The sequence below is a fragment of the Osmia bicornis genome, chromosome 16 (assembly GCF_907164935.1).
Source record: "Osmia bicornis bicornis chromosome 16, iOsmBic2.1, whole genome shotgun sequence".
Taxonomy (NCBI): Eukaryota; Metazoa; Arthropoda; class Insecta; order Hymenoptera; family Megachilidae; genus Osmia; species Osmia bicornis.
The window spans coordinates 1062374-1077336 of NC_060231.1; the positions used below are offsets into that span (position 1 = coordinate 1062374).

A 14963-nucleotide genomic window follows, 5' to 3' on the forward strand; every position below is an offset into this window, starting at 1 on the left:
CGCATCATTTGGAGTGTGTAACGGGTAGCAACAGTATATTTTGTCCTATATTTTATATTTCATATTTCGTTTTTATTGTATTGTGTTTCTTTTATATTTCTTATTTTATTATATTGTGTGTCTTTTATATTTCATATTTCTTATTTTATTGTATTGTGTTTCTTTTATATTTCTTATTTTATTATATTGTGTTTCTTTTATATTTCATATTTCTTATTTTATTGTATTGGGTTTATTTTATATTTTATATTTCTTATTTAATCGTATTGGGTTTCTTTTATATTTCATATTTATTATTTTATTGTATTGGGTTTATTCGTAAAAACGTGTGTGAAATGGAGGGAGTTGCTGGCCCGTCTACCGAGTCTCCACCAAGGAGAAATCCTTCGGGAAAGGTAAGCTCGCGTTATGAATATTGTAGGGGATATTATATAAGTAGTGCTTTATTTTGCTATGTCCTATTTCTTTATTTTACTCCTTCACATTTGCTCTTACAGGGGAGAGAAAAGCAAAAGCCCTGATTTCGCTTCGCTCCCGTCTTTCATACCGCCTTACGCATCTCGATTCGTAGAAACTGTCACTCGGTCTAAACACTCTTTCTTCACACTTCACTCGATCCAACTGTCAAACGGTCCAAACACTCTTCGTTCACACTTCGGTCACTCCAACTATCGCTCGGCCCAAACATTCTCAACTTACATCCTACAATATATGTAATATGTGTGGTTTAGTCACGTGTACAGAACTGTTCTTCTTGTAGTTCGTTGGATCTGGCCAACGAATGATGATAATAAATTTATATAAGAATATGAAGATGGAAGACCCAGAATTGAGGTAAGTAAAATTATTGGTAGGCATAGACATAAATACCTAAAATCCAGCGTAATAATTTTTTTCTTTCTGCCACCCTTACAGGTATAGGACCCTGGTGAAATTAATTTCACAAAAGCTTGGAATTGGAGAACTTACAATTTCAAAAACTATCGCCGAGTTTAAAGCCACGGGAGATGTGAGCTCGCCGAACAAAAGAAAAATACGGTGCAACGTCTTGGAAAAAACGTCGGAGAGCGATATTCTTGCGATACGCAGGAAGGTGCACGAATTCTGGTTGAATAAGGAAATTCCGAACGTGAGGAAAATTTTAACTCGCGTAAATGAGAACGCGAATTTACCACCCTTCTCATACTCGTCCCTATACCGGCTGTTGAAACGGATGGAATTCAAATATATTGTTCGTGGGCGCAATAGCGCCATGATTGATAAGGAATACATCGTGCCGTGGCGCCAAAAATACGTATATGCAATTGATAACTATCGCTCTGAAGGACGACCCATTTATTACCTGGATGAGACCTGGGTAAATGCGGGTGATGTCAGGCGCAAACTGTGGATGGATACATCCGTCACCAGCCCAAAAAACGCAGCTGAGAGGGGTCTCACAACAGGTATCCCGCCACCGGCCAACAAAGGGAAGAGACTAATAGTAGCCCACATCGGGTCGACAGATCGGTTTGTACCCGAAGGCCTCCTATATTTCGAGTCGAAAAAAAAATACTGCTGACTACCACGACGAGATGAACGGCGATACATTTTTCGATTGGTTTATAACTTTTATGCCCATGCTACGAGATGGGGCAGTTATTGTAATGGACAATGCTCCCTACCACAGCGTTAAAGTTGAAAAATACCCCAACATGAGTTGGAAGAAAAACGATATCATTTCATGGCTGGTGGGTAAGGGGGAAACGGTACAGCCCCATTATGTAAAGGCACAATTGTTAGATCTCACGCGCAAATATAAGCTCGAAAATAATTATGTTATTGATGAATATGCCAAACTACATGGCCATGAAGTATTACGCCTTCCCCCTTACCATTGTGAACTAAACCCCATTGAGTTAGCATGGGCAAGCGTTAAAGATTACGTGAGAGCGCGAAATACTACTTACAAACTATCTGACGTCCAAACACTATTACATGAAGCCGAGTCGTGGCAGAATTTTATTCGCCATACGATAAAGGAGGAGGATAGAGTACGTCAACTGGACAATATTACAGATACAATTTTGGATGAAGGTGAGGAGTGGGAGCACCCATCCGAATCCGACAGCGATATTAACAGCGATATTGACAGCAACGTATAAATATTGTATATAATGTATAAGTTATAGTATTTAGTAGTATATAGGTAAGGGGGAAGGCGTAATACTTCATGGCCCTACTGCTCCATTAATGGGGCTGTACCTTTTCCCCTTTACCCACCAGCCATGTAATAATTGAATTTTGTAAATATTTAAATATTATGTATATATACTCTATATATCAACTGTATATAATGTAAATATATAAATATTATGTAAATATGTACATTTTATGTATATATACTGTACATATCAACATTTGTTTAGAAGTATTAAACATATATATACAGATTGTACGTTTGCAAACGCGCAGTTTTTTATTCACATATTCTGTCTACTCCACCGTACTATTGTTCCACCCCGTATATTGAACTCGCGGTTAGCGAAGTGGGAAGCGAGTAGCGGAGTGGGAGTTACGAGGATCGCTGAGTTCCCCCACCATCTTCAACCTGCGCGGCTCAGTTATGCTCTCTCGTGAAAACAGGTATAAATATCTGTACATCAGTGCCTAGGTAAACTTGGGCTACAGCTCTCATAGCATCTGAATTTTTACGTGTCAATAACTTTCGGCGCATACTATCACAACAAAGTATACATTGCAATATGACATTAGCATATCCAGAGACGTGGTCAGCATTAATGAATCCTTTAACCGAGACATCTGCATGGATTGTTGTCGCATTATCTGTATACACTGGTACAAAGAATGGACGAGTTTTGGAAATTGAAGTCCATTGTACATCATGAATTTTCTGTCTTCGTACCGGCTTACATTTCAGTGCAACTAAATCTGGCCTGTAAATACTTCTCAATCTGTTATATTCTTGTATAACCAATCTATTTTCCTTCACCATGCACGGATCGAAATTAATTATATGCAAGCCGTTTAAAGTCGTTACTCGAGATAAAGCCACGTAAGCCTGACCGCAACTGAAAATACTATTACCTATATCGACTACAGCTGTCTTTACGCTTAATCCCTAGCATTTGTGAATGGTGATTCCATAACTGAGAGATATTGGAAATTGATATCGAAGGACATAAGCTTTATCCATTATTTCAAACTTGGAAGTAATTCTTTATAACGAATGCACGGTACCTGTTGATAATCGTAACTGCACTGTGTTGATGTCTTCACTATCCGGTGCTCGTAAGAATCCAACAATTTCTCCAATAGTACCGTTTACGAGGCCCAATGTAACATCTATATTACGCCTTAACATCACCTTGGCACCAAGTTTGACAGTGATAATTGTATGTAAGCCAGCTGTTTGCGAATTATCCTCCTCGTATTTATCTAAGAGTTTGTGCACACGTTTCTTTAAATATTCAACACAATCAAGAGTGGCGCGTGACACTAGTTTCACTTCTTCGCTGTTAATTGTTGTAAGTATGGCTGTATTAAATACATCACGGCAAATTTTGGACATAATTGCATAATTCATTTAATCTGTCTTCACTACGTCCAGAGCGAAAAGGAATTGTCCTCGATTGTAGTGTGGCAATATCTTGTTCCGTAAAAACACCAAAACGAACTCTCGATAAAAGCTCGCGATAAACATTGTTTTCTCTTTGCCGCATATTTATGCATAGTTCGTCATAGTGAAACAAATCTACCCACAAATTCGATACTGCCAATGATCCCAAGTATTTCTCATTTTTATCCGACGTCGAAAAGGAGGAGGATACTCAATTCGATCAGTATATTTTTTCTTTTTTTGTCTGGCTTTGTTCGCCGATTACTCCGAGACGGATGGATCAATCGGAACGAAATCTTTTGCATCTTGTAGAGTATGTCTCCCGATTGGTACTGTTAAAAAAACATTTTGCATTTTTTCATTGCCAAGGAATATTATTGCAAAAAACAGAAAGTTTCTAATCTCAACATAGGTTGATTTCAATGACCCTTTAAGATGTTGTCGGGGGCATGATGCTGAAGAACTTTTTTATTATGTATAATCAACTGAAAGCTTTAGTTTCCGAGATATTCGTGAAAACTATTGTTACTACTGCATTGAATTCTACGTATGCCTACGTGTATTCTACCGCCTACTCTGGCGGTGTATGGGTCAGAATGCAATCGTCTGTCTCTACTGTTTCTATACACATATCGCATCGACCAGAAACCAGTATACAGGTAAGTCTCGATTAATGCTAGTTCACATAGTGCAATATTCGGTTTCGTGCGAATTTTAAAATGATACCAGGTCGCATTTAATGCGAACAAAAATTCAGTTAATGCGAGGTTTGCGAGGCTTTTTTCGATCCAGACATGGATCGAAGCATGCAAGTTAACAGAGACTTGGATAAAATACTGCGGGTTTATCATCACATATACGGAGATATGAAAAAGCAGAAGAAAGTGCAATCAACACTGTTAAAATACTAAACATGTTTATGCTATTATAATTCAATTATATACGTATTATAACGACCAATTCCTATATTCCAAATATTCGAATAGTACGAATTCAAATAATGCGAACAATTTCTGGGAATTATTACTCGCACTAATCGAGACCTACCTGTACATATATAATAACTATTATTATTGCAAACTTCTGTTCTTTAGCGCTACTCTACAAGGAATGTACCGATCGCTATGATCGGAGACGGATCATAATCGGAGATATTTTCGCGATGATCCCCATTGTAAAAATTTGTGGAATTTGTAATTGTTAATAACTATTGTTACAGCAAGAATTCTATTCGCTGGTGTTACTCTGCAAGGAATGTACCGTTCGCGATGAAAGTTTTCCAATCTAATTGGAGATATTTTCGTGATGAGCTCGCTTTCAAAAATGTATGGAATTTATTATTGTTAATAACTATTGTTATAGCAGAAAGCTTATTTCTTGGTGTTACTTTGCAAGGAATGAATCCATCGCGATGAAACCGTTTGTAACAGGCAATGTGTTTAACGTGGGCCTTTTGTAAAATGACCCGGTATTGTGTAGAAAAGACATTGTGGAAAATGTCCGTAACAAGTTTCGGTCAACCTATAAAATGTCCGATCATTATACAGAATATCTAGAGGGTGGTGGTCAATGTATCGAAACGCTCTTGTTACATATACAAATCCGGCCGCCGCGGCCGCGGCGCGCCGTAAGACGGCCGGCAACGCTTTCCTAACACAATACTTCGCGGCGGCCGGATTTAAGTGTGTGGCCCATCCTAACCTATCACACCTATGTATGGTTTTAATAATAATAATAATTGTTGGGTACGGGCCCTTGAGACGTTGCGTACGCGGTTGGGCCTCCACCATGCGCGGAGGCGCGCGCAGTCTCTCGCCTGATCGGCACCGGTACGCAGGCAGCATGTTCTCGCGTATTACTCTTGTATCGTTATGCACAATATATATCTATGTACGTTTTGTGTGAGAAAAGGTGTGTGTCTCTAATTACCCAACCACCCCATCCTGGGCATAACAACTGGCGCTGCGGTGAACGGATTTTTTCTTGTGTGCACGGTAAACAAAGAACTCGACTGCCAAGATGGCTGAGGCTACAGAAGCCATAAAGACTCTTACAGCGACCATCAATGCGCTTCTCCAGCATCAACTTCGAAATGAACGCGCCGGAGAACCAACTGCTGGTCCGGCGAACGGCAGGAGTATCTCCCATTCCGATCTCTACAATCAACTATTCGCCCGGGTGGAAAAGTACGTCTTCGGCGTGGGCGACGAGACGAAACCGTTCGTAAAATGGCTACAGCGACACTCTTATACGGTCGTTACCGAAGCGAGCGTGTTGCCACCGGAAATGCAAACCCGTCTGATCTTAGACAAACTCGGTCAAATTGAATTCGATCGGTTGGTTGATCATGTCGCACCCGCAGATCCGACCACGATGAAGCAAGAGGACGTTATTAAAAATTTAAAAGAATTGTTCGAGGACAAAGTGCCAATTACGCGTCGCAGAATCGAAATCCTAAACCACCGCTACGAAAAATCTACGTCAATATCCGAGCACATTGATCGTATTAATCGCCACGCGGCGGATTTCGAACGTGCTAACCTCACGGACGATAACCTGCGAGTGTTACTGTTGCTGCAGTCATTGTGCTACTCCAATGAGAACGTTGATCTCAAACGAATCGCACTACGAGTCATCGAGAAAAATCGAGATGCAACCCTGAAAGACATCGCTGCAGAACTCGAAGCCCACATGAATGTAGCAACGAGCTTAAAGGTACTAGAAGATCCAACGAAAACGACCACGGTCGCAACGGTGAACGCTGTTTACCCCAAACAGAAGAAGAAGGCGGGTAGCCCACCAGGAATCAAACAACCACAGGCATCAGGCAAACAACAGCCTCAGGCCCAGCTGGACCTAAAATGCAGAGGCTGTGGTGGTGCACATTATCGCTCGAAGTGTCCATTCCGCGAGGCAGTGTGTCACACGTGTTCGAAAAAGGGACATATCGCGAAAGTGTGTCGCGCATTACCGACGCAGCAGAAAGGGTCCTATAAAAACAATAGCCTAACGACCCGATCGCTCACCTCTGTCGGTAAACGTCGTCGGAAATTTGTCACGATCTCGATGCTCGGTAAATCAGTGCGCCTACAGATCGATTCAGGTTCCGATGTCACGATAATAGGCAAACGCGAATGGGTCCGCCTTGGATCCCCAAAACTCTCGTCGGGTAAAACAGTCGAGCACGCCGGTGGTGACACTTTGGACATTATCGGTAAATTTCGATGCATCGCGCGCGTGCTCGATCGCGAATGTAAACTCGACGTCAACGTCGCGGGGCGAAAAGAAATAAACTTATTTGGACTGGACGCGATCGACTGTTTCGATTTGTGGTCCCTTCCTCTAATCGCGTTTTCAGACGACGCGCGAGGCGCCGCGGACGTTGATCGCGCGGACACTACTAAAGCCGTGTATAAAGTCCCACGTCCCGCAGGCGTCACGACTTCCGGCGAAGATCGGAAAATTACGTCAATGAGTCACGACAAATTTATCAAAGACTTTCACAATCTTTTCTCACCAGGTTTAGGAACGTGTCGTGACTTTATGGTTAAATTCACACTGGTTGAGGACGCCCGACCGGTTCAAAACGCATGTCGACCAATACCGTATGCCATGGAGGCTCCGCTGGACAAGGAACTACAACGTCTGGAGTCATTGGACATAATAGAACGCGTCGAACGCTCGAACTGGACAACCCCAATTGTGATTGTAAAAAAACACAACGGCGGACTGCGCTTGTGTGCAGATTACTCGACAGGCGTTAATCAGGCTTTGTTTAATAATTGCCATCCGATGCCAAACATCGAAAACATAATGGCCAAGCTTAATGGTTGTTGTTTTTTCAGCGTGATGGATTTGAGCGACGCCTTTTTTCAACTAACAATCGACGAAGATCACCGAGAGATTACAACTATCGTAACTCCAAGAGGGCTCTTCAGATTTAAAAGGCTACCCTTCGGCATCAAGACAGCCCCCGCAACGTTCCAGCAGGCCATAGAATCTACTCTAATGGGTTTAGAAGGCGTATACCCGTACATAGACGATGTTATCGTAACGGGTAGAACCCGGCAGGAACACGACCTACGGCTGCAAAACACGCTTCGTCGCCTTGAGGAAAGGGGATGGAAGCTCAGCATTGAAAAATGCAAATTTGGTCTTCGGGAAATCAAATTCCTGGGTCTCATAATAAACTCTAGAGGCATTTCTGCGGATCCATCGGCAACCAGCGCAATAGCAAACCTGCCGGACCCCACCAACGTCACGGAGGTGCAAAGCCTGCTGGGCCTAGTAAACCACTACGGAAAGTTTATTCCTCATCTTCATACAGTGAAACACCCACTCGAAGAACTGACAAGGAAGAACCGCAAATGGGAATGGACACGCCAACACAGCCTCGCCGTCGAAAAAATTAAAAAGATTATGCTGAGCCCTCTCCTGTTGGAACACTATGACCCAACGAAAACCTTGGTTGTTGCCGCCGACGCTTGCTCGACCGGAATCGGAGGAGTTTTACTACAGCGCGATGAACACGGCCAGGAGAGAGCAGTCTACCATATGTCACAGAGCCTTACGGAGGCTCAGAGGAATTATTCCCAGCTCGAGAAGGAGGCTTTGGCACTCGTAACAGCCGTCGAACGGTTCCACAAATTCGTTTGGGGCCGAAGATTTATACTGCAAACGGATCACAAGCCTCTGATCGCGTTGCTGCAGACGGAAAACACCAAAGGTCTAAAGCCCACAACAGCCGCCCGCTTGAAGCGTTGGGCCCTGAGACTACTGGGCTACGACTTCAGGATCGAGCATATCCGAACTCAGGATTTTGGACAGGCGGACGCGTTATCTCGCCTGGTGGAAAAATTCCGGCATGATAACAGCGAGGAACTGCAGGTTTCTTGCGTACGGGCGGTGGAAGAGGAAGTGGAGCAATTAAGGAACAATGCCATTGACTCGTTTGGGAAAAACTTGAGGGAGAAGCTCAAGTCCACAACCAATTCGGACGAAGACTTGCTTAGGGTCTTGAACGCTCTGAGGAACGGCTGGAGTGAGCCCGCAGATACATCGGAGTACCTGCAACACTTCAAGAACCGTCGCGACAGCCTAAGCATCGTCGATGGAACTCTGATGCTTGGAGACAGAGTGGTCATTCCTCGGAAAATGGTACCTGACACTCTACAAGCCTTGCATAGAGGCCACCCTGGGATTAGGAGAATGAAACAGCTGGCAAGAGAGTATGTCTACTGGCCGCGAATCGCGCAGGATTTGGAGCACCTCGTCAAACGGTGTGACTCATGCGCACTCACCCAGAGGATGCCGGCGAAAGCACCTATCAGCCCCTGGCCTACTGCAAGAAAGCCACTGGAGAGGATGCACATCGACTACGCTGGTCCTATCGACGGCCAGTACATCCTAGTATTCGTCGATGCCTATTCAAAATTCCCGGATGTGGGAATCACGCAAACCATCTCAGCAAACAAGACAGTTGAGATGTGCAGAGAGGTTTTTTGTAGGTACGGTCCACCCGAAATTCTCGTAAGCGACCACGGAACGCAGTTTACTTCTGCACAATTCGCAACTCTATGTGCAGAAATGCACATAACACATCTATTCTCACCGGTTAACCACCCGCAATCAAACGGCCAAGCGGAGCGGATGGTTGATACCATCAAGAGAGCGATTGCCAGGGAGCCCAATAATTGGAGAAAACGTTTATTTGAATTCTTACACAGTTACAGGTACACGCCTTGCGCGGTCGCTCCAAACGGAAGGTCGCCGGCAGAGCTATTCTTCGGCAGACAGATAAACTCGCCATTCACAAAGCTGTTGCCAAAACCACAGGGGGAGGAGACGGTCCCGCCCGGGGCACCAAAGGACCTGACTGACGCTCCAACGGCTTCAGCTGACATGTCCACAACCTGCCGTAGTCCTCGGCCTCGTCACCTCGCGATCGGGGACCGAGTGGTGGTGTTGGTTGCCAAAAACGCGCGAGAAAAGGGAAGCGTCATCAAGAAACTTTCCAAAGTTCGCTACGCCATACTCCTAGACAGCGGTAAGGAGGTGGTCAGGCATGTCAACCACGTCTGGAGAGGTGGTTCCACACCGCAGAGTAACGCGTGGGTGGGCCCAGAAATCGCTGAAGACCTGATTCTGGAGCCTTCCTCTGCCTCGAATCCGGAGCCACGCACGCCGGCTACGGAGGCGACACTTGCGCAGGACCAATTGGCACAACCAGCTCGGCGACCACCCCAAGGGGCCCGCGGTCGCACCAGACGTCCCCTACAGGACCATCATACAGAGGGCCACGTTGAGCACTCTGAGGGAGATCAACCGACCCCGAGACGGTCTGAACGGCCGCGAGTACAACCACGCAGAATGGTCCTGGACCCAGGGGCGAAATCGTACTCCGGATGGTGACTTCTTGAAGAAGGGAGATGTTGGGTACGGGCCCTTGAGACGTTGCGTACGCGGTTGGGCCTCCACCATGCGCGGAGGCGCGCGCAGTCTCTCGCCTGATCGGCACCGGTACGCAGGCAGCATGTTCTCGCGTATTACTCTTGTATCGTTATGCACAATATATATCTATGTACGTTTTGTGTGAGAAAAGGTGTGTGTCTCTAATTACCCAACCACCCCATCCTGGGCATAACAATAATAATAATAAGTTTAATGTCAACGAACCGTGGGTATTATATAAAATGTCCGGGCCATTTGTGAAATACCTGCCCATTATATACATTGCCCAGAAGAATGTGCAATCTACACAATGTCCGGTCATTTTACAAAATGGCCACGTTGAACACATTGCCCGTAACACCTTTCACATCTAATAGGAGATATTTCTACGATGATCCCACTTGCAAACATTTATGGTATTCGTTATTGTTAATAACTATTGTTGTTGTAATTATCCAATAAGAACGGTACACCACCGTACGGCATGCTACAAATACTGCTCATTCCACTAAAAAGTGTGAAATAAAATAATTTTTAACAAAAAAAAATCCGACTTCGAAATGCACTAAAAAGTGTAAAATAATTACTATTTCATTTATACCAGTATTCCACAGCTATTAATAAAATCTACTTAATCGTTAAATAGTCTTTTCAAAAATCCCTATTTACCGCGAACGGACTCGTAACACTGCATTTCGCGAGAGACCATGCTTAAGGTGATGCGAGCGTCGAAGCCGAACTTCGAATTCCGCGTCGGTAAAACAGTCAACGTTTCATCGAAAATTAGGCCGAACAGAAACTGATTTCAGCGCTACCTCAGTTATGGGCACAGACTCCTTCGAGGCCTCCTCCGAATCGATGTAAGCGCCATTGGAAAGAATCGGGCAATCGTGAAAACACATAATTCAGAAATTCGACATTTGACGGTGCGACATCTAACGTCATTATGCAGAATAAGAAACGAAAGTGAGGTGGCGTAGTTGTCGAATCACATCATTTTAGAGATTCTTTCGCGGTGTTGCCACATCTGAGACAATCCTGACCATCTAGCGAAATGAATTCGCTCGAGCCGAGCGAAATTTTGATTCCAGGCGGACATAGAAAAGGACAGCGCGATAGAAAGAGAAAGAGTATCATGAATGAAACAACGTAGGGCCGATCGGCGGAAATGTATACAGTAAAACTTGGATATATGCAACAGAAGTTTGTCTGGATATATGCAACATCCCTATCCCCTCCACTTGGGGGGATCCCCCTAAGCCGGACCGAGCCGCTCGGCGAGGAAACCGTGTAATATGATCCGACCGTAATATCGGTGTGACTAATACTAATTGAACGATAAAACTTTTTTATTTTTAACTTTTTCCTAATGAAACTTTTACTAATGCATTTGTGAGATTTTTCTGATTAAAATGGTACCAAACACGATATAATTTGGCTACATATGTATAAGGCAGGCCGTACACCAAAGATACATGAAACACGCAACATGCAACATGCAACACGTCGCATGTTGTGTACGAACGTAGAATAGGTAACGCGGCACGGTACAAACGATTTGTACGGACGCAGAATCGACACCTCGCTTGGATATATGCAACATTAAATGCCCAGAATCGACACCTCGCTTGGATATTTGCAACGTTTAAATGCCCAGAATCGACACCTCGCTTGGATATATGCAACGTTTAAATGCCCAGAATCGACACCTCGCTTGGATATATGCAACGTTTGAAACCCGAGTCGACGCCGCAACCGGTTTTCATTTCCAATCCTCCTTTGCTTTTCGCCAACTTTTAACATCAATTTTAGCAAGTAATTATAATTCAAACTATATCGTGTTTGGTATCATTTTAATCAGAAAAATTTCACCAATGCGTTAGTAAAAGTTTCAGTAAAAAAAAGTCAATAATAAAAAAGTTTTATAGTTGAATTAGTATTAGTCACACCGATACGCTTCGGCTCTTTCCTTTGATCATCGGACCTCTCTCTTTCCACCACTGTCTGTCCTTTTCTACGTTCACGCTTGGCTGCTCGTCGCGTGTAACCCGAGATTCGACACCTCGACTGGATATATGCAACGCCTGGGTCCCAATGTTTGTTGCATATATCCAAGTTTTACTGTATGTCACACGCCACGACAGATTCGATGAGACTCTGTAATACACATAACGTACGCGACTATAAAACTTTAATAATTTCAGAAAAGGAATGAACAATAAAGACATGTAAATTGATCTATATGTACAATATTTATTTATTCAAATATAATAATTTCAGAATAGGACAGAAAATAAACACATATAAATATATTTATTCATTCCAATATAATCAATAAATATAAACAATGATTGGCCGCCCGCCGTCCGCTTAGGCCTCTTCCTGAAATACAATAATGAATGTTTTATAAAAAGAAAAAACAATCGTAGGAATTCAGTGGCTACTGTTGTAGACATAATTTCCATTTCACGAAAAATCTAATTCCGCCACATTTATTACATAGAAGAATCAACACTTGTACTTACTTCCGACGTCGACGGCCTCGAATTCTCCTTTCTCTTTTCTTTTCCTTACACCTCTCTCTCCTGTTTCTTCTATCCTCTTTCTTTTTGATTTCCTCTTTCTTTTCTTCCTCTTCTTCCTTGTCCATCTGTGAAGAAAGTAACTTATGTATAGATAACGTAATATTAATTATGTAAGATTATACTTGCCGATTATACGTGATCAGGCAGCATATTTGCAGTCCATTTGTCCTGGTAACGCTATCTTCAATATACCTATATATAATTGTTTAATTTTTTTCGAGAAGAGGAAAATGCTGTCTTTAATTTCTGAACGACAAAAATGTTCATGCAAAGATGAACAAAGATGAATGAAGATAAATATTGAAAAATGGAAAAGTTAATGGAAATAGATGATTAAATAAATTCCTTTTAACGTTTTTTGTCGGATTTTACTCACATTTAGATATGTTGTAGTTTTTAGTAATATATAAACGTATCTCGAAGAAGTCGAAGGTGCTTCCGAATATTTTTTATAATTATAGGAATGAAAACTACAGGACATTAATAATTTCAAGAATGGAATAAGAAAAAAATTATTTCAGTTGAAAAAATACATTTGCAGTTCTACGCTCGCTTCGCTCCAAAAAACCTCTTCTCGGGAATCCTTTCTTCGAAAAGCTGTAACAAATTTTTTAAACAAAAAGAAACATATTATGGCGTCGCGTAACTCACGAGATCGTATGATCCGCGAGTACAATTGCTATTTCGTGCAATTGTGAACCACCAACAAAGTCAGTGGTACTGCACTTTACAGTGCAGTGCGACGCCGGACAGTAGCAGTATTCGTGCTACTTTCTGAGAGAGACCTTTTACGCTTTTCTAAGCTTGCTCTTTCTTCTGTTATAAATTGAGGCTCCCGAATGGGCATTCCTCTATTGTACCGGCTATCTATTAATTCCGGTAATATGCACAATAAATAAAATTGAATTAATTTTGGCTCCATATTGTTTTGCCAGAAGTTATCGTCTCTATCGACTCTAATGTACTTTAACCCTTTTCGGGTCCAAATACAAAATAAGCAATATTTTCTACCTGTGACATGTAATTGTCCTTGTATTTGGTAGTAATAGTAGTGGTTCCTGTTCAGTGCATTTCCTTCTGCGTCTGCAAATATACGCCGAATAACTGCAATACTTCTGATTGCCTCCTCCGGCAATAAATTCTCCGCCGTTTTCGGACATTTGATTTCAACAATGCCCTCTTCGTTTATAAGTCCATCTGGCGAAGCTCCTAAGAACGGGATGGCACTATCAATAAATAATCCACATTCTTTAATTTGAACACCAATGCACACACTTAGTTCCTCACGTGCGAATTTTTCGCATTCCTGTCCATATTGTACGGCAGGTGCACTAATCAGTCGTGGATACACTAACGACATCACTGCATTTCCACAGAGCGTACCAATTCGACGACGGCATATTCTTCCAAAATTAGAGGCCGTCAATAATTTAGATTTGTAATTCAACCATCTCGGATTTTTCGCTTGACCGATGGTTTCTTCTTCAATGGCATCTCTTCTATTTTGCCAATTCTGTAACATTTCCATATGTTTTTTTTGCTCTAATTCATAAATGTTGTTAGCCATATCCGGCTTTTCAGCGTTTGGTCCGTAATTGGAATCCTTTTCACAACGGAATTGTTTCCGCACGTGCTTTGTAATTTTTTTTTCCTTTCTCTTTTCACTGTTTTTCTCATTTTCTTTCCTCCTTCTATTTTCTATTTTGCGTAAAATAACGAGCGGTTTCTTGTTCATCGCCGTATTCAGACGCGACAACACTTGGTTTGTGTTATACTGTAGGACAGCAGCAGCACATCTTCCCGTGTAAGATCCCCTCTCTCCGAAATTCAATCTTTTTCCTCCTGTATATTTTGCGATGATTCCGTTGAAACTTTCAACGGCATTATTGTTGCTGTTATACAGCAAACTCTCAGCATGCGCCAACAGAGGTCGAAGTATTTCTTTGATGTGTTCGTACACTCCCATCTTCATCAATTCAGGAACAATGTTCTTTTCATCTTTTTTACTCGTTCCATCGCAGAAGTATTGTAGTTTTGAACAATCTGCGTGTTCACCAAAAACGTGGCTAGGAACATTGTGTATGTCGGCATACAAATTCTTAATTTTCTCAGCGGTTGTTACTTGCTGACTGTATCTGTACTCTGCGGCTTTTACTATGTCCGCACGCATTCGCCGAATGCTGCTTTCAACGATTCTTCTCAATGGACCAGGTGTTGTCATCTTTACAACTTCTTTCATTTTTCTGCAAAAGTTTCGCAACAAATGATTCGTGCATTCAATTTTTTTTACACGAATCTGTGCTTTATAC

The 14963-nt window shown here is 42.5% G+C and overlaps 2 protein-coding genes across 2 annotated transcripts; both read left to right on the forward strand.

Annotated features, from left to right (window-relative positions):
- Positions 1–1574: 1574 nt before the first annotated feature.
- LOC114882056 lies at positions 1575–2144 on the forward strand. The gene has a single exon (XM_029198936.2). The coding sequence runs from the start codon at positions 1575–1577 to the stop codon at positions 2142–2144; it is 570 nt and encodes a 189-aa protein (XP_029054769.2).
- A 3494-nt stretch (positions 2145–5638) lies between these two features.
- Positions 5639–10030, forward strand: LOC114882084 (uncharacterized protein K02A2.6-like). Its single transcript, XM_029198965.2, has 2 exons — positions 5639–8436; positions 8473–10030. Exons 1-2 carry the CDS (start codon positions 5639–5641, stop codon positions 10028–10030), a joined length of 4356 nt encoding a protein of 1451 aa, XP_029054798.2.
- The last annotated feature ends 4933 nt before the right edge of the window (positions 10031–14963 follow it).

Coding starts and splice junctions, on each gene's coding strand:
- LOC114882056 (XM_029198936.2), top strand. CDS start 1,575: ATGAACGGCGATACATTTTTCGATTGGTTTATAACTTTTATGCCCATG.
- LOC114882084 (XM_029198965.2), top strand. CDS start 5,639: ATGGCTGAGGCTACAGAAGCCATAAAGACTCTTACAGCGACCATCAAT. Junction 8,437..8,472: donor GAGCATATCCGAACTCAGGA/TTTTGGACAGGC, acceptor TCGCCTGGTGGA/AAAATTCCGGCATGATAACA.